This window comes from Megalops cyprinoides, chromosome 6 (assembly GCF_013368585.1).
Source record: "Megalops cyprinoides isolate fMegCyp1 chromosome 6, fMegCyp1.pri, whole genome shotgun sequence".
Taxonomy (NCBI): domain Eukaryota; kingdom Metazoa; phylum Chordata; class Actinopteri; order Elopiformes; family Megalopidae; genus Megalops; species Megalops cyprinoides.
Window position 1 is genome coordinate 37,867,388 of NC_050588.1, and position 22,613 is coordinate 37,890,000.

General features: G+C 47.5%; 2 protein-coding genes across 2 annotated transcripts; one reads left to right on the top strand and one right to left on the bottom strand.

Annotated features, from left to right (window-relative positions):
* Positions 1-314: 314 nt before the first annotated feature.
* On the top strand, positions 315-9,141 carry si:dkey-156n14.3 (zinc finger protein ZXDC). Its single transcript, XM_036532337.1, has 10 exons — positions 315-2,419; positions 2,886-3,038; positions 3,520-3,598; positions 4,014-4,144; positions 4,694-4,864; positions 5,850-6,604; positions 7,336-7,420; positions 7,570-7,739; positions 7,954-8,055; positions 8,443-9,141. Exons 1-10 carry the CDS (start codon positions 328-330, stop codon positions 8,527-8,529), a joined length of 3,825 nt encoding a protein of 1,274 aa, XP_036388230.1. The 5' UTR covers positions 315-327; the 3' UTR covers positions 8,530-9,141.
* A 939-nt stretch (positions 9,142-10,080) lies between these two features.
* cfap100 (cilia and flagella associated protein 100) lies at positions 10,081-20,166 on the bottom strand. The gene is made up of 16 exons (XM_036532338.1): positions 20,047-20,166; positions 19,515-19,574; positions 19,143-19,211; positions 18,083-18,186; positions 17,395-17,581; positions 16,404-16,471; positions 15,403-15,566; positions 15,145-15,225; positions 14,872-15,056; positions 13,962-14,067; positions 13,648-13,693; positions 13,317-13,471; positions 12,620-12,755; positions 12,019-12,221; positions 10,794-10,887; positions 10,081-10,194 (listed from the first exon to the last, which is right to left on the bottom strand). The coding sequence occupies exons 2-16, from the start codon at positions 19,564-19,566 to the stop codon at positions 10,081-10,083; spliced, it is 1,764 nt and encodes a 587-aa protein (XP_036388231.1). The 5' UTR covers positions 19,567-19,574; positions 20,047-20,166.
* Positions 20,167-22,613: the final 2,447 nt, after the last annotated feature.

Here is a 22,613-nt window from a genome sequence, read left to right on the forward strand (position 1 = left end):
TAACCATGTCTATTATTGCGCTCTAAATGTGTAGTGTCACTCCATTCCAGCGACAAAGTCAGTGATTTGTTGAAAAATCCGTTAGGTTAACTGCTTAAATTAACTTCAAATTGCAGCTATCGTATGTGTTTTTAATTTAATTAAATATGTTTTGCTTTTGCATTCAACGAGACATAGAAATGTCGATAGGCGTAAACGCTCAATCCATGTCGGAATGGATCCAGTCCACAATTTCCCTCTTACTTCAAAAGGCCGTGGCTTGTAGGATCTTATTACACATTTGCGGAGGGCGGGCCTTCCATCCGCCGCTGCTACAGGGATACCAAGATGGAAATTCAGGGGCTCACGATTGCCCAAAACATTCACCATAAACATGGCGTCTCACGTCGGACGGGCTTGTCTCCGCCGGGAACGGCGACGGGCGCACGCTGCCGCGCCGCGCCGAACAAAATCGGAGTCAAAACCGATTCGGAGTCAGGCGAGCTGGACAGTGACAACAACAACAACCGGCCTAGGACATCTCCCTTTCGCCTGCTGGCGGAAAATGGCAGCGGCGGCTGTCAGTCCCTTCTCAGGCAGAACGGCAAACTTAATGCGCAGCAGCAAACGCACGCAGAGCCATCGGGGCTCCGTAACGTGATCGGTACGCAGGGGAAGAGTCTTAAAGAACAGCTGCTGCAGCAGGACTGCTTGGAAACGGGGTTAAAATGCGACTTTGAGAATGGGGAGAGCGGAATGCAAATGGCGCTTCCTGTCTGCCTGGTGGAAGAGGGTCACGTCGAGCAGCAGCAGCAGCAGCAGCAGTCTCCGGCTTTACGGCAGCAGCATCAAGGCGGCGCCACCCTGCAAAATTCTCTGGCGTGCGAGACCGTGTCGGCTGGGAAGGGTAACAACGTCACCGCCGCTTCGAGCAACAACCGAAAAGACGAGGAATTCTACGTGGTTTTTAACATCGTCCAAGAGGGAGACAACGCTGGCTCCAACAAAGAAATGGGCAGATCGGTCTTTCTTTCCAAAGATGGAAGGAGGGTGATCGGGAGGGATGCGGATTCTTCCAAAAAGCCGGACACGGACGTGCAAGCCACTCATCTGCTTATACACCAGGATGAAAAGTTGCTCGGTTTGGCAACCAGGAACTCAAGGAAATCTGGTAATGTCGGGAATTTAACTGGTTCTAGTCCACATGGAAGGTCTGACGCTACAGTGACGAACTGCACTCAGCGGACTGGATTGAGTTTTGAATCGGATGGCAGCGTTGTTATGGCAAATGATTTCGGCAAAAGCGAGCGGTGCAGCAATCAGCCGTTGGATGAAAGCACATCAGCTAATGATGCTAACGCCGGGTCCACGGATCAAACGCCCGTGGAAATGTCTCATCAGTCTGCACAAAAGTTCCGCAGTTCATTGGTTTCTGATAACGCGGCTTTCGCTGAAACGACGCACATGACTGATGTTAACAGCTCTGATTACCTCTCCGAGTTCACTACCACAGCCATGTCCAGTAGCACCGCTGGGGGCTCAAACGTTTCCTCTTCGGACGAAACGTTTTCCGGGACCATAATGATCAACAACCAAAGCATCATAGTGACCATTGAAAACGGCGTGTTGACGTTAGCGGCGCCTCCAGACGGCCAGACACCCAAAGACGACGGCGTGGCTAACCTCAAACATCACCTCGGGGTGAAAGACCACCAGGACATCGTCTTGATAAATTACGACAGCGCGACCAAACCGGCGGGGAAGAGCAATCTTGCGGTGGGTTCTGTCCAGTATGAGGACTCGAGAATGGCCGTCAGCGACTCAGGTTTGTCTCTCGACGAGAACTGCTCCTTCTCGGATGCGGCTTCGGCTCTGGACCCCTGCGCCTCAGTGAAGGAGCAAGAGGACGGGACGCTGTGTTCCTTAGGCGACGGCGACATGATTAGCCCGGGTTCCAGAGGAGTGATGCAAGCGGGGTTTATCGTGTGTGACAGTGATCTGCAGCCGATGAAGCTCGGAGGAGCGGTGGGGTCGGTCTCGAAGAAAGGTGCCCTGGTCACGTACCGGTGCCCGCAGCCCGAGTGCGCGGATGTCTTTGACTCCAAGCACAAGCTGAAGATACACCTGCTCTCGCACACCGACGACCAGCGGCCCTTCAAGTGCACGCTGGAGGGCTGCGGCTGGTCCTTCACGACCTCCTACAAACTCAAGCGCCACCTTCAGTCGCACGACAAAGTGCGGCCGTTTACTTGCGAGTGGGAGAACTGCGGGCGGAAGTTCACCACGGTGTACAACCTGAAGGCGCACGTCAAAGCGCACGACCAGGAGAACGCCTTCGTCTGCGAGATCTGCAGCGAGCGCTTCCGCAGCGCCACCAAGCTCGCCAATCACCAGCGCACGCACTTCGAGCCCGAACGGCCCCACAAGTGCGAATTCCCCGGTGAGAAACCCCTCTAAGTTATGTTAGTGAATGATAAGCATGTTGTCTGAGTCATACAAAAACGAACCTGGTTTAATAGCACTACATTACATTACATTATTGTCATTTAGATGACACTCTTAACCAGAGTAGCCTACGTAGGTTACAATTTTTACGTATAATTCATTTATACAACTGAATATTTACTGCGGCAATTCTGGCTTAAGTACCTGGCCCAAGAGTTCAGTAGAAGTGCCTTAGAGCAGAATCGAACCACCAGCCTCACTGTTTTAGTTTGTAAGAATCCCCAGTTGTGGTGGCTTAGACCTTTCTGTCGTCTTCAAGACATTTATAATGAACGCCGTGATTTACCCCACTGCCCCTTGTTTGCTCATTGTGGACACAGATTATGTATATGTGAAGTATAGTTATGACAGATTATTCCACGTGACAGTTTAACTGTTTCTTCTGCGTATGAATTCACCAGGCTGTGAGAAGACCTTCATCACCTTCAGCGCCCTGTTCTCCCACAACCGAACGCACTTCCGGGAGATTGGCCAGTTCACCTGCACCTACCCGGGCTGCGACAAGCGCTACGACAAGGCCTGCCGCCTCAAAATCCACCTGCGCAGTCACACAGGTATGGAGAGAGGGGGGAGGACTGCTGCGTCCGGGATACCAGCACACTTGCCTCCTCCCCCAGTGAATTTTAGTGTCTTTGTACAGTCCTGTCACACAGAGGTATTTCAGCAGTTTTCTCAGATGAATTAATAATTTGGTCTGATGCAACTTTGCTATAATGTATAAAAGTGAAGCTTTGTGTGCAATGTGCTGGAGTATTTCATGAAACATATAAGTATTATTAAGCATATTATTTTTACTGACAATAGTGAAATACTGATATAGTATATATTGAGTTTTGGCAGTTGTGCTGCTAATAGGTCTGAAACAGAGCTCAGTCTACAGTAACAGCAGGCTTGTTGGCAGCTACAGTATAGGGTCTTTTGCATTACACTGTCCATGACACGTTGCATTATTGTTTAATTTCTCATTTGCTTGGTTAGAGGCCTTTATCCGGTGTTGTGTGCAGTGCATTGATGCCCTGATTTTCCTCTCGGCAGGCGAGAGGCCGTTTGTGTGCGACTCCGAGGGCTGTGGGTGGTCCTTCACCAGCATGTCAAAGCTGCTTCGACACAAGAGGTAAGAGACATTTGGGCAGTCTCGAGTCTGAGGAAATTTAGCACAGATTTATGCAGATTTATATGTGCTTCATGGTCCTGCTTTGTATCTGAATGTGGCTAAAACTGTTTGATATCTCTTTGCCCAAACCCAGAGGGAAGGGTTAACTTCCAAAAATATGAGTGAGGGCAGTTAGCTTTGACCTGTCCCTGTCTTTTCATTGTCTTTTCTCTTCCTCAGGATTGAACCCTGAACATCTTATCCGGTTACATTACATTACATTCATTTAGCAGGCGCTCTTATCCAGAGTGACTTCCAGCACAAGAGAACAGAAGTCTGTTATTAATTTAAATGAGTTTGGGCTGGGTTTAGGGTTCCTGTTTCTTGTGGCTCTTTCCTAACTGCCCCCCCCCCCCCCCTTTCTCCCATGGGACAGGAAGCACGATGATGACCGGCGGTTCACCTGTCCGGAGGAGGGATGCGGCAAGTCGTTCACGCGGGCGGAACACCTGAAGGGCCACAGCATCACACATCTGGGCACCAAGCCGTTCGAGTGTCACGTTGAGGGTGGGTGTGGCTGAGGGAAGCCCCTCCCCTTATTTGCTCAGAATAGAATCCCACAATCCCGCTTTCCTAAGATTGCTGCAATGTGTCACCACTGTCTTTGTCCCTGGGAATGTCCAGTCAGCGGTGTTTACATGGACTTGCCTGTTTGGCTGCTCATTTTCTCTAGAACTAACCTGCTGTGTGTGATAGAAGCAGGAGTAATATTATATCCTGTGCACTGAAGTGTGTGTACATGTGTGGGCTCCTGTTCTGAATCATGCGTGTGTGTGTGTGTGTGTGTGTATGTGTATTCTCATGTGCTGAAGTCTGCATACATTTATAGTCTTGTGTTCTGGAACGTGTGTGTGTGTGCATTCTCCTGCACTAAAGTGTTTGTACATGTGTGGTCTCATGTTCTGAAACATGTGCATGTGTGTGGTGTACATGCTAAAGCCTGTATTTATGTGCATTCTCTTTTAATGGATCGTGTGTGTGTGTGTGTATGTATGTGCGTGTGTGCATGTTCTCCCATCCTGAGGCGTATCTCTGTGTGTGTGTGTGTTCCCACAGGGTGCAGCGCTAAGTTCTCCGCGCGCAGCAGCCTGTACATCCACTCTAAGAAGCACCTGCAGGACGCGAGTGGCCTGCGTAGCCGCTGCCCAGTGGCCTCCTGCAGCAAGCACTTCTCCTCCCGGAGCAGCCTGAAGAACCACATGCTGAAGCACCACAATCTGAGTGCAGGTCAGCCCGCTGCCCCGCCCGCCCTGCGGTCCTGTCCTGTCCACCTCCCTCCACAATCCCCTGCCCCGCCCACCCTGCGGTCCTCACCACCTCCCACAATATCCTGCACCAATCACCCTGCGGTCGTCTCCCGCTCCCTCCACAATCCCCTGTCCCACCCGCCCTGTGGTCCTCTCCTCTCCCCCTCCCACAATCACCTCCACCAATCACCCTGTGGTCCTCTGTTCCCCTCCCACAATCCCCTGCACCAGCTGCCCTGTGGTCCTCTCCTCCCAGAATCCCCTGCCCTGCCCACCCTGCGGTCCTCTCCTCTCCTCCCAGACTCCCCTGCCCCGCCCACCCTGCGGCCCTCTCCTCTCCACCTCCCACGATCCCCTGCACCAGCTGCCCTGTGGTCCTCTCCTCCCTAGAATCCCCTGCCCCGCCCACCCTGCGGTCCTCTCCTCTCCTCCCAGACTCCCCTGCCCCGCCCACCCTGCGGCCCTCTCCTCTCCACCTCCCACAATCCCCTGCACCAACCACCCTACTGTCTTCTGTTCCCACATCTCCCTGCATTAGCTGCGATCCTCTCCTCGTATTTCATCACCTGGAGAATGCAAATGGAAAAGAACTGCCAGTTCATTGCTACAGTGTTTAAGCTGGATATAAAATGACTAAATGCTGAATTCAGAAGCAGCAGTGGGTCTGGAGCCTGGTGAAAATGAGCCTGTACAAAAGACAGTATATAATACAAAAGTTACACCTGTTGTATTAAAGTGGTTTTCATAATTTAATTTTTAAAATTGAATTTAGAAGTGAAGTGTTATTGACCAAATGTCAGGGTTGGCCAGGGTTGCAGGGTTTGCCAGTTGTATTTTATCACTTATCACTCAGTCTACCCTGTGTTCCACCTGTTACCAGCTGCTGATTGAACAGTAAAACTTACAAAACTCGAATCTGCCACCTCTGATTGGCCGTGTGGTTTCCCCCTTCCTCTTGCTGTCAGATGTCCTGAGCCAGCTGGAGATGAGCACATCTCTCACCCCGAGCAGCGAGCTGACGAGCGCGGGTCAGACGGGCGGGGCAGCGGGCGGCGGCGGGGACCTGGGCAACATTGACCTCAGCTCGCTCTTCTCCAACGTGCCAGCGGGGGGCGCCGGCGCGCCCGGGGTGCCACCAGCACGAGGAGCGGCCGGCCTGACCATGGACATGTCCCTGGTGAACTCGGGCATCCTGACCATCGACGCAGCCTCAGTGGGGGCCACTCTGGCGGGGCCCGGGGGAGCCTTGGCCCGGGCGGTGGACCCCCTAATCCTGGCGGCTGGGGCAGACATGAGCGCCCACGGGCTGGAGGGGGCCCTGGGGGCCGCGGGGCCCGCGGGGGTGCTCCCCCAGGGGACCCTGAACCTGGACGACGTGCAGACGGTGAACGCCGAGGCGTTGGGGTCGCTGGCCGCCCTGTCGATGCGGGGCCCCGCCCCCGCCGAGCAGCTCCACGCCCTCAGCTCCTCCAGCGCGCTGGTGGCCGACGCCCCCGCCTCCCTCGCCCCCTCCAGCAGCCTGGCCGGGGCCCCCGTGCCCGAGCTCCTGGCGTCCCCGCCCAAGCCGGACCGCGGTGGGGCGCTGCTGGGGGGTCCCGACGTGCTGGGGCAGCAGGAGGGCAGCAAGGTGGTGACGCAGTTCGTGTTCCCCGCCCACGCCGGCGGCTTCAGCGCCCAGAAGGACACCGAGCTCAACGCCGTGTCCGCCTGCTCCTTCCTGGTGAGTCGTGAGGAGCGCTGCTGGCGAAAACGCATTTGAAGAAGCGTTCGAAGCTGCCGTTCTCATTGGAGGGTAGGGTAGCACGACCGAGCGGTTTAAAGCCCCGGATTTAAGCTCCTGTCTCCTCAGAGGAGAGGGTCTGAATCCCTCCGGGATTGGAAAAATGCCTCTCAGCTAAATGGTGATGGACACAGTAGAAACCACAGGGCTGAGAGCTTAAACTCATATGCATAGAGTAGGGCTGCTTCTTGTATTTCACAAGGGTGGCAGGGTAGCATCATGATAAACAGCAGGGCTCGTAGCAGAAAGGTTGCTGGTTCGTTTCCCCGCTGGGGCACTGCTGCTGCACTCTTGGGCCTGCTAGGTAACGCAGAGTTGCTTCAGGAAACATCCAGCTGTATAAATGGATGGCACGTAAAAAAAAAAAAAATTGCTACTTATGTAAGTGGCTCTGCGTAAGGGAGTGCATTAAATGCCAATAATGTAATGGAGTTATGTAGCTCTTACCTTCATCACTTATTTGCCTTAATTATTTCATTACATTACATTACATTATTGTCATTAAGCAGATGCTCTTACTCCAGCAACTTACAATTTTATCCATTTGCACAGATGAATGTTTACTAAGGCAGTTGTGGGTTAGCTAACTTGCCTAAGGGTATATCAGCAGCACCCCAGCAGGGGTATGCTTTTTGGTCGTGGGTGTGTGAGCTGTGTGTCCCCGTTTTCAGGAGAGCGGGGGCTCGGCGCGGACAGACTACAGGGCGATCCAGCTGGCCAAGAGGAAGAAGCAGAAGGGCCCAGGTTGCAGTCCAGGTAACCGCAGAGGCTCATGGGATTGGTCCTAAATGCAGAGCCTTGATTAGTCAGGCTGCAAAAGGGCTCATGTAATTTGCTCACCTTTTGAAAGTTCGCAATCAAGTTAGGAGTGAAAGTGTAATTGCTGTTCCCCTCCGATCCTGCAGGTGGCCCCAGTCTGGGCGCGAGGAAGAAGGGTGTGAAGGGCGGTGGTGCTGCGGCTCCAGCGGCAGCTGCGAGCAGCCGTTTCGGGGAGGGCGTGGCGTCGGCCAACGGGGGCCTTACCATCCGGGACCCGGTTACAGGAGCGCAGTATGTGCAGATACAGCTCTTGCAGGTGAGCTGGCTGCAGTGCATTCTGGGACGTCGTCACATGACAGTGACAGTAAGGAGCGCAGGTGGTAGATAAATCAAACAGAAATATAGCATACAGCAGTGGTTGTGTGGAGTGACACAGCAGGTCTGCCAGCACAGCAGACGTTTCAGATGCGTGGCTCTGTTTAGCGTGACACGTTTCCACCATAACCTTTCCTCTGTGTCTGCGTTGTCAGGACGACCCAGCAGGCGACGGAGACCTGGCCTTCCAGCTGAGCTCTCAGCCCTCCAGCTCCCACTCTCAGCTCACGGTCGACCTGCCCGTCAACATCTTGCAGGTAGCGTTCTCACCTCCCTCTCGCCTGGGCTAATAGCTGCTTTTACACCTGGTGCTGTCAGAGCAGGTACTGCAGGCAGGAAACCAGGAACGCAAGCACAGGAAACGCAGGGGTTTCCGTGTACAAAATATTCTTCATTTTATAAATTCTGTATTCTCTATTCTTTTTAAATATTCTATATTTGAACTTGTTTATCCATAACTGTATGATATTTTTTTTGCATGTTGAGGATTTTTTGTGGCGGATATTGAGTTTCTCCCGTTTCTAGTCATGGTTCAGCACCGTAGCAGGTGCTCTCTGTAGGAGAGACTGGCACTGTGTCAGGGGCACTGTGTTTGTGCTGTGTCAGGGGCACTGTGTTGCTGACTTTGTCGCTGTTCTACATAGGAACCTGCCGCCACGACGGAGGACGACGCTGGGTCAGACAACTCCCAGTTCACAGGAAGCACCATCAACCTGCAGGACCTGGAGTGAGCTGTGTGCCCTGGAGACACGCGGAGAGAAGGAACAGCTGGTGTTCGGGGGCTCGTGGACGGGGGGGGGACAGGAAGCAGGATTCAGGGATGTGTAGAGGCGGAACAAGAAGTGGGGTACAGAGCGCGCCATTTGGGGCTCCGCTGTGGCCGGAGCTCCAGGGAGAGGGGCTGGCATGCCCTCAGCTTGGACTTCAGGTTTAATGATTTTTTTTTTTTTATTATTATTATTTTCCAACAGAAGATTGTTTCTAAAAGCTTGCCCTTTTGATAAGGCCTGTGTTTCTAAACGTTTCTATTCTGAGTGTGGCTTAACTGGAAGTAAGCGATGGTGCACCGTGGGATGGGATGTGAATTTGGTAAAGAGAGGTTTTTAGATTTTAAAAATACGTGTGTGCGGTGAGAATCCATTAAGCAGGTGCTTTTTTTACGTTGAGAAATGAAATGCTTTCCAGGATCATGTCTTGTGAGAGGAAGCACTTGGGCTGGAGCAGGACTGTGGTCAGTGCATGTGTTCGTCTGACTCTGTACTCCGGAGAGGCCAATGAGTGTCCTCGGCTTTTCACTTAATGGCCGATCACACACATACTGCCTGAGTTGTCTTTTTTTTGCCTTATGGACATGACATTTATATTGCAGTTAACTAGAGAAAAAACTGTTTATGTTGATTATGGTGTTTTTTTTATTTATTTTTCTATTGTTGAGTATCTTATGAAAATGTCATTTTTTGAAAATAAGATGTGTGCTCCATGTCAATAATGTCATCCCCATAGGGAGACAAAAAAAATCCACTTTGTTTTCTATCTATAGAGTATACGTATGTATAATTTCCTGTACTTATTTATTAGCTTTGGTTTACAAAATGGGAAAGCAAAATGAGAAGCTGAATAAAGTCCTGTTGATGAAGCACAAGGTGACAGTTGTGATGAAGGTCTGTTCTGATTGGCTGCAGACGGTTCAAACTGGGACAGTGATCATTCAGGTTCTGGTAAGTTCTGCATGCTCATAATATATGTACAAACACTTAAATTTTCTGTTTCTAATTTGACACATTTGAACCAATGAACAATAGAATTTGGTGGTTTTCTATCGATGGTCTAGTACAAATGTTAGATTTTCTTTGCTTTTGAAAAGGAGAAAGATAATCCAGGTGAAACAATTGGCTATATGAAAATGTGAAAGTGTTACTCTTGCTGACTAGTTTTTTTTTTTTTCTTCAAATTTAAAATTAGATCATATTAGGATATAGCTGGCTGTAATTTGACAAATAGGATGTTGTCTTAGTGGATTGTTCTAGCATGCATCCTGTTTGTTTTTGTCATGATTGGTTACTGTAGTGTGTTAAATGAGACCGCTCCAGAGAAAAACCTACTTACTCCCTCATACAACTTCCTGCCTGCATTTTGAAAGCCGGTTAACAATTTCATTTTTTATTCTTTATTCCTTTTTATTTTTAGAGTGACAAGAATTAACTGGTCATACTTATGTTGCTTTTAGTGTTCCAGAATGGGGAAAAAAAACGTTTCTAACACAGATATGCATCACATGACTGCTATGTAAAGAAATAGAGATGCTCCTCTTTCTCCTTGTCGGTATTGTCTTGGTCCAGGCTCTGCTTGACTTTGCGCTCTGGGGGTCGGGAACGAAACATCAGCTTCCTCCCGGTCTGAAACACAGGCCATTACTTGTCTTTCAACTTTAAATAAACAATACCTTTTGTGTTAACAGTCAGTTTCTGCAAGTTGCTTAAAGTCTGGTAAGGCTAGATTCACAACAGCATTTAAACTGCAGTTTAGACTGTCATTCTCCTCTAAAGCATCATGTGTTTAAATCTGGCCCCTGATATTATAAGAAACCAATGCATAAATCATGTTTTATCCACATGTTCAGTTATAATTGTATCAGTAGCCCTGATCCCACCTGCTATTAGAACATACAGTATTTGGTGCTAATGTCAGAACCTTGTCAAACTTTGAGCAACATATCAGCAGAAGGACTTTTCCACCCAGGCTGATGAAAGTTTGGTGTAATGTTGTACTGTTATTATCTCTCCGCGCGCGCTCTCTCTCCGCGCGCATTCTCTCTCCGCACGCTCTCTCTCTCCGCGCTCTCTCTCTCCGCACGCGCTCTCTCTCCGCGCTCTCTCTCCGCGCTCTCTCTCTCCGCGCGCTCTCTCTCCGCGCGCGCTCTCTCTCCGCGCGCGCGCTCTCTCTCCGCGCGCTCTCTCCCCCCGCGCGCTCTCTCTCTCCGCACGCGCTCGCTCACCGTTTTGGTGATGTCGGCCTGCGCTCTCTCCAGGGCCTTCCGCAACCTCTCCTCCTGGTGCTGCTTCTGCTGCTGAATCTTCTCCTCCCGCAGCCTGGAAACGCAACGCAGCAAAGCGTCACGGGGTCAGCATGGAGCTCACAGCACACACACAGCACCTAAACACACAGGTGCGTATAGAGAGCACCACCTTCACCACACAGGTGCGTACACAGAGCACTATCGCTTACCACACAGGTACATATAAAGAGCACCAACCTTACCCCACAGGTACGGACAAAGAGCACCAACCTTACCCCACAGGTACGGACAAAGAGCACTAACCTTACCACACAGGTACGTATAAAGAGCACTAACCTTACCACACAGGTACGTATAAAGAGCACTAACCTTACCACACAGGTACTTATAAAGAGGACTAACCTTACCACACAGGTACGGATAAAGAGCAACACCTTTACCACACAGATGCATATAAAGAGCACCAACCTAAACACACAGGTATGGGTAAATATCACTATCTTCACAGGTATGTATAAAGAGCGCTAACGTAACCATACAGATATGTATATAGAGCACTAACCTAACCACACAGGTATATATAACCACACAGATAACCATAAAGATGAGATCACCTCCAAACAGGTATGTATGACGATCAGATCATTAACCACATATTTACAATATTTCTCATGCCAAAGTGGCCTCTGTTGGAATCTTTGGCATTTGTGTAATGCTATATGCAATGTAAATTTTGATGGTTTCATAGCTTCTCACTTGTCATGGTGCATTTTTTGGTTGTAGCACCTACACTTCCATCTGAAATCCCTGCTCTGTGAAACTGATTGAGTTGCCTTGCTGTGTCAAGCTTGGTGTTTTGCTTGTGCCTCTAGACTCTTAACATGCTGTGTGGTTAAAACCGTCTGTCCGGTGTCTTTTGTTGATACTTACCGTAGAAAAAGAAAGTCCAAACTGCTTCAGATCAATGGAGTGTGTCAGTGTTATATCTGATTGAGCTAAGTCTACTAACACAGCAAAGCCAGCTTATTGCAGGACTGTGGTGTACCACAGCGGTAAGGAGCAGGGCTTGCAACTAAAAGGTCGCTGTAACTCAGTAACTATCCAGCTGTATAAATGGATAAAATCGTAACCTAAGAGTATCTGCTAAATGACCGTAATGTAATGTATCACAGGCACCGGTGAATGAACAGATCATGGAATGAACCTGAGCCTCCTCTCCCTCTCCTTGGCCCGCTCGGCCATCAGCACGCGGTCCCGCGGGATGGTCTCCACGTTCTCCAGCAGCTCTCCCAGCTTCCCCTCGATGGCGGTCAGCATCTGCAGGGTGCTGAGGGTCCCCTCGCTGTCGCCGACGCAGCTGCGGAACACCTCCTCCACCTTCTGCCCCAGTGACTCCAGCATGCTGTCCTGTGGAGGAGCCGCAGAGAGCAGAACCTCACAGATCCCGGCCCGCCCCGATCCGTACGATTGCCATAATTCAGACTCACAGGGCAGGTAAGTTTCATGAAGCAAAACGTGGAAAAACAACCCTTGTCAAATACCGCATTCTTCAAAAACCACAGTAGCATTGTAAATCCTGACTATAGCCAGAGTGTGACTGTCTCAAGGTCCAGTTATCCCTCAACCAACCGTATTCTCGCTGCTGTTGGCGGAAGATTATTACTCCCACTCTAGGTGAGGAATACAGATCATTCAGTGGGTCAGCGCCTTCCTCTTTTCTGAGGCCCCAAAGATCCAACCCCAAGCCAACAGTAGTTTTCCTGAAGATGCTATTGGCTCCTCTCTGTGGGTCAGTGCTCCCCTACCTGGTCGTCCTCTTTGTACTTCCCGTAGGAGAAGAGGCGGGCCTTGATCTCCAGCTCGGCCGCCCTGTCCTCCTCCTGCTGGATGCTCTGGGTCATCAGGTCAATCTGCCGCATCAGCTGCTCCGTCTCCCGCTCCCTGGAGACACAGCGAGGGCAGCGCCAGGGCATGGCGGGTCACAATACAGTACTGTCATTCGGCAGACGGGCTTATCCAGAGTGACTGGTTTATACACGTTATCCATTTGTACAGCTGGATATTTATTGAGGCTGTTCTGGGTTGGGTACCTTGCCCAAGGGTATAGCAGCATGGCTACATATCCAATATATTACCACATATTCATGTGGCCAAAATCAGAACTCAGAATCAGAACAAAAACTGTGACTTTGTGTTTTTTGCTCTTCACACTGTTCAAACATCTGAACTGGGTCACATGTTAGGGAGAAATGAGAACCGGGCCACTTTTAGCTGCAGTCTGAGCATAACCTTTGAGTGGTAATTCAGTAGCGCAAACTTGATGGATTTCATTCCATTGCTGTGCATTTCACAAACGTAGTGTCTTGATTATTAAATTTTTATGCATAGCGTGTCATATCAACTAATAACACCCATCATTCTGCCAGCCACATTTGATTTGGAGTGATTTGGACAGGAGGAGGCCTTGGCACCTCGTCGCTGTCCTGGTCTGTGTGCGCTCACATTTTCTGGCGGGTCTTTTCCATGACCTGGCGTAACTCCTCCAGTGCTTCCTCGGTCTCGCGGGAGTTCTGGATCAGGGAAAGATTCTGCTCCTCCAGCTCAGTCAGCAGGTCCAGCAGCTGCTGGGGGTCTGTGAAGTACAGCTCAGGCTCCTCCTGCAGGGGGCGCCAAAGTACATACAAACATATACACACACACACACACACACACACAGAGGATAGACCCTGGACACATAATACCTGGAGGCTGCATGCATAACCAGACACATTGTGCATGGAATTGAGGCTCACAGTATTTTGCCACAGGCAGCCAAATAAAGATGAAAACTGACCTCATAATCAGACAAGCTGGGATCCTCAGTTCTAGATTCTGCAGTCCTGAAATACAGGTGAGAGTGGCATTAAAAGATAATAGAGATAAAATTCCAGCCTTCATTTGAATCTACGTGTGGCCTATTTGTCAAAAAATACTACTGGAGGCCATGTCTGTGTCTTTGGCACACAAAAATATGCAGGCAATCAAATCCAATCAATTTCAACAATACGTGTAAGGGGAGTCATTGTACGAAATAATACGAACAGTATGAAGAGAGGGAGTTTGGCTCTTTGCTGAAGTGATGAACAGTGGCACTGAAGCTCCACTCACGGTTTCTGGCTTTGGCGGGCTGGCTTGGGGCTCTGCCGGGATGGCATTCTTGGGTCCCGCAGGGGAGGAAGCTCCCTCCTTACAGTGGAGGACCGGGACTCTGCTCCTATTGGTGAGAGAGCAGGTGAGCCAGGGGGCAAGTTGCAGTCATGCACTACATTACATTACATTATTGGCATTTAGCAGACGCTGTTGTCCAGAGCGACTTACATCAGTTACAGTTTTTTTTTTTTTACAATGCTATCCATTTATACAGCTGAGGCAATTGTGGGTTAAGTACTTTGCCCAAGGGTACACACAGCAGTGCCCCAGAGGGGAACTGAACCAGCAACCTTTCGGTTACGAGTCCTGCTCCTTAACCACTATGCTACATTGCTACTACATTACGTTCATTTAGCAGATGTTCTCATCCAGAGCGACTTCCAGCACAAGAGAACAGAAGTGTATCCATTCAAGCACGAGCAACACATGTATCATACGGAAATCAAACGACCATGAACAGCTTTTAAGAGAGGGTATAAAGGAATGGAGATTTGCTTTAAGATGATTCCGGCTATAGCAGAACCCACCAGGTGTGAAAATGCGATGCTCAGCCAATGATAAAAGTAAACATTTCATATCGAAGTTACCCATTCATCTGAACTATTCCATATGGTGACAGCTATCTAATTAGCTGGCATTATTTCCACCTAACTACAATGTTTCCAGTTTGAATATCTGACTAACACACAAAGTAACTTTAATACCAAAAGAAGGCAGCAAGCCAATGATCCTAGCAGCCTAGCATCCATAACTCCATCCAGACTGGGAATGGCAGATCAGCTCAGTTAGCAATTAAATAAATATTAAAGGTAATGAAATGTGCCCTGCTTTTGGAAATGATTGTGATGTGAATGCCTGTCACACATACGTTTATCTTGCTGCCCTGTCTTCTTGTCCTTGTCCTTATCATGGTCCTTGTCTCTGGCAGGATTGGCCCCCCGCATCTTCCTCTTTCGAGCCTGCTCGTTCTGCCACTCCTGGGGGGACAGCTTCAGCAGGAAGTCCTTGTACATGCTGTACTCCGTCAGGATGTCCTCGTATTTGGAGATGTCACTGCAGGTAACACCCGCGCAGTCAGAACATAACGCTGAATTGACCGGGACAGGGAAAAAAAATAAATAAACTCATCTGCACCGACTACCTTTTAATGGCCACCATTTTGGCTGTAATCCTCTTGATCTCGGCCACTTTCTCCAGCTTGACTTTGGCCTCCTGTTCTGCACTGCCGTGTAACAGAAAGAGGACATCATCAGGCATAGCACGAATTCAGATTCACTTTCGCTCTACTAATAGTGAAACAGCAGGAGGTGGTGATACAGCACAGAGGAATCCCTTTTTTTAGCTGCTGAATATTATATTTTAGGGCATGGAAGCACAGCCGTAAACTAAAGCTTCTTACATTCTTATGGCCTCCACTGAGTTCTTGTCGTTCTCCTTGAGGAACTCGTCAAACATGATGGAGTCCTTCTCCAGGAACTTCTCGGCCCGTATCAGCTTCCTCTCCTCTGTGGCGGCCACTTCCTCCAGGTGCTGCATCTCTTCGCGCTTTACGGTCAGAGCGTACTGAAACGCCATCACAAGACGGGCGGTGTTAGTAGAGGCAGGGGCTCAAGGTTTTGGGGACAGGGTTTTGTAGAGGAGAATGGGGTGCCGAGTTCAACGGGTCCTCGTTTTTTCAGACAAGATAAACAGGAAAATACCACAGCAACATACAGGTATATCAGCCATTCCTCTTCCTTAACTACCCCTTAAAGGTGCCGATACATGGAGGTAAACAGCAGATTGAACAAAACCTCACGGCTATGTCTGGAAAGTAAGTGTACTCTCCCACACACTATTTCTGAGCAGGGCCTTGGGAGGAAGACGTGGACATCTGGAGAAAATGCCATTTTAGTCTCTGTCATACCCTGTTTGCCAGCGGAGCTGTAATAGGTAAGTGATTGACCTAGTGCTGGGTTTTGCAGCCGTTTCTTCAGCAGAAGTACAGAAAGCCTTGAAGTAGAGTGGGTGGCACGCATTGTTTCAACAGGCCCTGCACTGTGTGGATGGTACAATCTGTACTGTTCCATTTTCAGACTGTAAAAACAGCGTTAAATTAAATCCAAGGAACCTGAGGAGGTGAACAACTTTTTCCAAATAAATTATTTTTCTCACATCCACTGCTGCACATATATCAACCGCAGCTATATTTAGCTGTTTATAGCAGGAACGTTTTTTGTCCAAATATAATGGTACATTATGTGACTCGGCACGCCTTTTGATTGGCTCCATTTAACAGGATGTCAATAGCTGGTGGACTGCAGTGTAAAGCGGGCACAGTGTAAAACATGCTCTTCTGTGGCCTTGAGCTTTGAATCATAACAGTAAAACGTGACCTTGAGAAAGTATAATCTTCCTTACCTCCAGGAGAAACATCTCCCGTTTCTTCCTGATGAATTCATTGATGCTCTCCTTGTCAATATTGCGATCTGAGGAGAAACAGCGGTAACGAGACAGCCTTTGCATGATGTAAAACAGCATAAGTAATTATGCATTTTGGAAGGGATGTTTTGGTCTGTTGGGTAAGATGAGGGATATGGGAGGTACAGTCTTCCAAGGATGCTAACCCTTTGGTTTTTGGTTGACTTCATAGCGACCTCAACAGCTAATTCAACAGTGAAATCACCACAAAATATGTAGAAGGTGTACACCTTAGATGAACTAAGAGAGGTATCTACAACACAAGCCAGGGTCCCATCTGAGGCCCCTAGCACCATATCATTGTGGAGAACAGTGATACAAGGTTTGCTTGATTGGTTTTCAGAGCAATATCCAATTCTCATCCAAACAGCTGCCATGTTCAGCCTCTGAAACTTGATTTAATCTACATATTAACACAGTACCAAGTGTATGTTACAATACTGAGCAACACAGTTACACAAATACCAACAGAGAAACTTACCATCCAAGCTATTTTAGCACAGGGCTGTTTAGTTATCACATAATATTCAGAAAGATGTTATTTTTTAATAATGTATTTAAGCAAGTATTTTATTTTGAGATTATTATACACTATTGTTCATTAATTTCAGATACTGTGAAACTCATACTGTGTAAGAATAAAAAAATGACTTGCTTAAAATCTTGACTCAAGAACTCAAGTTAGAGTAGCATGAATCACGGTCATAGTAGACCAAGAACTGTAAGGTGAATGAAATTCCCACTGGCTTCCAGGTAAACTCTGTTTGAGACCCCCATACTGTGCAGGACTCTGGCCCTCAGATATAGAACTGCCCGTCCTTCTGTAAGATTAGTGCCCACAGCGATCTGCAACTGTGTTTAGAATGCACATTATGTACACTCAATGTCAAAGCAGGCCAGCTGCAGGCTGCTGCTTCTGCTGCACGCATACCTTTGATCATAGCAATCTTCCAGGCAGGGTGGTCCCTGAGCTCCAAAAGCTTTTCTTCCCCGTCTCCTTGGAGACCCTCCTCCTCCTCCATCCGAAGCTCCCTCCGCAGCTCCGCCTGATTGGCTTTCGTCCGCGCCGCGTGGAGGCCCTTCTCATGGACCTTCATCTTCAGCTTCGTCTGGTGCTCCTGTCAGTGAAATTTCCAGCGTGAAACATACGCCGTAACCCACGGATACAACATGCAGTGTTCGGAGGAGGCTGAAGTTTGAGGCGCTTGTATGCTGTGCACTTCAGGCAACAACCAGAGGTGGTTCTCCTCCAACAATACCTGACAGTCCACTCCTACCAGGTCCAGCCCTACTCCCCAGCCTCTCATATAAGGTGGACCTCTAGGCTCAGTAGTTAGCCCATTACTTGTCTCCGTCTATATCAGATCATTGATATGCACTCTTGTGTTTTCATACCACTCTCATGCTCCTGACAGTCAAGTAAAGGAAAAGAAGAATGAGTGTACTAGTGTATGAGTGTATACCGATGATGAATACTAAAAACATGCACAGGGACAACACATGTCTATATAGGTGCAAACAGAACTGACTCACATTTACAAACTCATTTTAAGACACTTTATGCTTGTTACTGTTTGTAAGTGACTCTAAAGAGCAGACGGCGGATGATTCAGACCCACCATTTTCTTGCGCTCTTGTTCCGCTTTCCTGAGCAGGAAGATGTTGCTGTCGGCCGGCATCGTGAACGGGTTCCTCTCACAGTGCTCTGTGTCGCCCTCCATCTCTGTCCACACAGAAACACAGAGTCCAGCACTGCACAGAACAGCATCCGGGACACAGCACAGCCTATCCACAACCTGCAGGTCGACTATCTGACTCACCTCTCCCTTTCGCAACTAAATCAATTAAAAGCGGCAGTTTGCAGTTCTAATCCCAGAAAACCAGCGTGCTGATTGATTTTTTTTTTTTTTTTTTTTACCAATTGCTTCCCCTTACCCTAGGCATATATCTATTAATCATATGAATAATGAAGGTAGCAATCAAATTACGAGTGTTTGACTCTAAGAACAATCAGATTCTGTAGATGCTCTGCCTAAAAGCTTTTTAAGCTTTAGGAGAACTCAGGGTAATCCTGGAAACCAAATAATTTTCTTCAACATTATTTAGCCAAAAGGCAACTTCAGCAAATGGCAGTATTATTAAAGTATTGTATTCATGTCAGATAAAACTGAGTGATGTCTTAAATAATACTTTTTCTCTGGAATGTTTTTGAGCAACAGATATCATATATTTATCTGGATAAATCTGGATAAAGAATATGTGTTTCTATTGCCAAAAAAGTTTTTAAATGTATTTTTAAGATTTTATCAGTTTGGCTCTCTTTAACATTGTACAGCACAAATGATGAGTATTTAAAAATAACACGTTACTAATATGAGTTCTGCTTTGTCCAAACTATGCCTCATTACTCGGTTTTAAGTTCTCAAGCATTAGAGAATATCAGACAATTCGAATTTTCTCCAATTTAGGGCTACTTTCACTTCATCCGTTCAGTTGGCATATTTCTCCTGATTGAGACATAAATTCAAAATCCCTTAATCTCACAGCAAAATTAAAACAGTTACAACAAATCACCAATACGATGAATGGTACCTACCTTAAATGGTAAGTGTAGCAGCAACAAAGGCTAGCTCACAGAGTAAAAACCCTGGCTAAATTCAAGAAAATCAATCATTTTACCTGAGACTGTGGACTTGAGGTGCCTAGACTTGGCAGCAACCAGTGGACCAGCTTTAGTTGTCTTTTTCTCTGTAGAAAGTTTTTTGGCAGAACAATGAATACAGCACCAAAAACAAAATGAATTTCAAACAATGATGACTTTAACACTACAGGATGACTGCCACAGACGCTGTTATATGTACAATTGCTATTTAAACAACACAAACGTGCTTGCTTTCTCTCCTGGGCGGCCACAATAGCACACTTATAACAAGAATGATTGTTATGCATGCAGTGATAGGAATGGCTTATTATTTATTTTCCTATGCAGGAACGCATGGGTCACTCAAAGCGCCGCTTTCTCGGGCCGTTAAACGCCGTGCTCCCACTTACTGTGTGATGCGGGCTCCTTCACTAGGGCGTCTGAAGATACCGGCGATAACATCTTGTGAGCTGAGATAAGCAAAGACTGGGTCAGGTGTGTACTACAGCTAGGTCCTACATTTCCATATTCAAGTGTATAACATCAGGTGCCGAGCGCCATATCTGCGTAGGACATACTATCCTGTCTTTCAGTATGTTATCAATGCATGTCGTTTTGAGGTTTAGCAGGCTAATTACGTAGCAACCATAGGTCTATATTGGAAAACGAGGAAAAAGTCAATCTGCGGAGTTGGGTCGCTAATGTCATGTCACTTGCTCTCCGTGCTCAAGGTAGGTTGCGGTCTAACTCACTGAAGTGCAGTCTCCCATAATAGGTAATTGAATAGATGTTTAAATGAAGTTCTTTCTCGCAAATGGTCTCTGTAATTGTATTTGTTAGTTTTCTTGAATTCATCTAAGTGGAGTTATCAGACTATGACCGTGCTCAAATTTGACAATTACCAACTGCTTAGTTGCAACAGGAGTTTCAGAATGGTCTTACCTTACTTACTTTAGGCTACAGTAATAAAGCAGATATCATGAGTGGGCTATTTCTCTGTGTTCGGGAGCCTAATCGATGTGGCACGCCTGCATCTTGATAGGATTCTTTCCGACCCCTCTGGAACTCTTTAAGAGGTGTGTTTGTGTTCTGTTACCGTAGCAACGTGGCTCGGAAGATTTTTTTGGGAATTGTGTAATGCCGATAGATGGCAGCGGAGGGCCTATAATTCCGCTGTAATGGTGTTAACGCTTTGTGGCGCTGTTCTCTTAACCAGGTTAACACTCACACAAATACGCTGCCCCGGATCGAGATAGTTTCTCCATTGTCTCGTAAATTTTTATTACATTTTACAACTATTTACAGTCTCGACCTACACAAATAGCAGATCATCTATTTGCTTTTAATACGTTCAATATATAAAACACGTTGGCAACTCTGCTCATTAAGTGATTAGTACTTTTGGTCCCTGGGCTTACAAGTCACAGAGGGTATCTCTACCAGAGTGTGAAGCCCCCACAATCACTGCACCCAGCATTTTTATACATTCACCTTGTAATGCCCATTGCTGGGTTGTGTGCCTGGAAACAAAACACTCTCCACTTTTACAAACTCTTATTCGTTTTATTTCAAGAAAACCTTGAGAAAATAAACTTCAAGGTTCCATAATTAAACTGTTTCTGTAAAATTATTCATGCAAGTGAGTGAATCCCGATGTACCCTTTTAGCCAGTCATCCAGCAGTCAAGTGGGTTTCTCCCGGCCACAGTGTATCTGCCAACGTGCCAGCCCAGACTCACCCCACCACTCGAAACATTGCCCCACTGAAGGCAGCCCGTGCCAGCTGTCTTTGCCAACAGCAGAGATAGCGGAGAAACCAACCCCACATTTCATAACCCGAGGTCAAGGAACACAAAGGGCCCCCAGCTGGACCATCCTCCGGCTGTCCTCGGTTCTTACAACATGAATGGAAAGGATCCATGCTTCTGTGCTGGTCGGAATCGCGCTCTCTGTCACTGGTCAAGGCTAAAGATTAACCTTGGGAAAAGCACAGGGCACAGAGTACCTTTCCCTACGCCCATGCCCAGCTAACAGAGAGAAACAGCAGAGTCTGAACACTCTGCTGATCTTCTCAAACACGATAAGTTTGAAATCAATATACTCTTAGACTTTGTGTAATTAAAAATTTTGTACACCAGCAAGTCATTAGTCTGTGTTGTGATACAAGCTACTTTGTAATAATCTAGTGATATGTGATAAAGCAAATAATTTTAGCCTGTATGTATTTATGTGTGCATGTGTGTGTGTGTATGTATGCACTGTATGTAATTCGCATCTTATGTGTCAAATACATCATCTGATGTAATGTAACCAGGGTGACAGCTTAATGTGTTCTCTCTCTCTCTGGCCATGTTGAGGTGCACTTGGCCTTGCACCATGTCAGCCTCGAGTTGCTCAGATGGAGGCTATTTGTCAGTCTGTTCCTGCATGCCAGCCTTTAGCCCAACCCAAGAAGCACTTATGAATGTCAGCTTTGTTGTGCCTGTATATTATGTAGTTGTCTGCGGCAAAGCTGGTTTTTAAAAAACAAATGACATGTGAACGAATGAGGCTACATGGTTATGCTGTCTTGATTTTATTTATTACTGCTGCCAGAGTTATTCTGGTTAATTCTGTTTGGGTTGGCAGCATTGTCAGAGAATTAGCATTTGAGTGTGATTTCACGATTTAGTTTGAAATAATATTAAATGTACTCATCCTCAGTAAACAAGGATTTACTGTTAGATAATTCACTATTCACACCAATACTTTAATGAATGGCCACCCCCTCATTCATGTGAATGCACTTTGTACCTGCTTAGACTGAAACGACATTGTCCGTCTGCAGCTACTGTAACACATCTTCTAAGTGTAACTGTTAAGGAGCTCCTTACGTGTTCTGTGAAACTTTGTTACGGTGCACTGAAATAGCAGTAATCCAATTAATCAATAGACCTTCTGTGTTGTAGTTTCTTAAAACACACGTAGAAATGCTAATATGTTTTTTTTTTTTTTTTTTCCAGTACTGTTCAGTAGTGTGAAACGTGCACAGATGAAAACTTCCTGCCTTCTCATGCGATGAAGTAAAACTGAAAAGACGCCCACCCTTTGGCTTGGTTTGGCTGCGCTGGGTATCGGGCTGGAAAGTGAGCACACACTCTCCTGGTTCGGGCTGAGATATTGTTCTCCTGGGAGGCAATGTGATCTTCAAACCCAAGACAAACAGCAGCCACGCTGAGGGGCAGCCGAAGCCGGCCTGGTGTAAACACCACAAGCTCTCCATCGGCGGAAATGGAAATTCAAAGACGAAATAAAATTCGCAGAATAAAAGCCAGGCCGCGTTTAGTGGCAGTGTGGAGTTATATTATAAAACAGGCAGGCTTGACATTTTTTGGCAACGGTGACAAGGCAACTTTCACAGACGCCTTCATTCTCCATAAAGAATGGAGCCTTTGTCTGAATACGTCCGCAGAGGAAAATGAAACATGGTCACTGGACGTTGCACAACTAGTTATTAGTGATCCAGTTATA

Excerpts from the sequence above, each read along its gene's own strand:
- si:dkey-156n14.3 (XM_036532337.1), top strand. The coding sequence starts at position 328 with ATGGAAATTCAGGGGCTCACGATTGCCCAAAACATTCACCATAAACAT. Across the intron at positions 3,599-4,013 it reads AAGCTGCTTCGACACAAGAG|GAAGCACGATGATGACCGGC; the intron begins GTAAGAGACATT and ends CCCATGGGACAG. Across the intron at positions 7,421-7,569 it reads GGGCCCAGGTTGCAGTCCAG|GTGGCCCCAGTCTGGGCGCG; the intron begins GTAACCGCAGAG and ends CCGATCCTGCAG.
- cfap100 (XM_036532338.1), bottom strand. The coding sequence starts at position 19,566 with ATGTTATCGCCGGTATCTTCAGACGCCCTAGTGAAGGAGCCCGCATCA. Across the intron at positions 10,888-12,018 it reads GAGAGGGAGAGGAGGCTCAG|GCTGCGGGAGGAGAAGATTC; the intron begins GTTCATTCCATG and ends TTGCGTTTCCAG. Across the intron at positions 10,195-10,793 it reads AGGCCGACATCACCAAAACG|ACCGGGAGGAAGCTGATGTT; the intron begins GTGAGCGAGCGC and ends CCTGTGTTTCAG.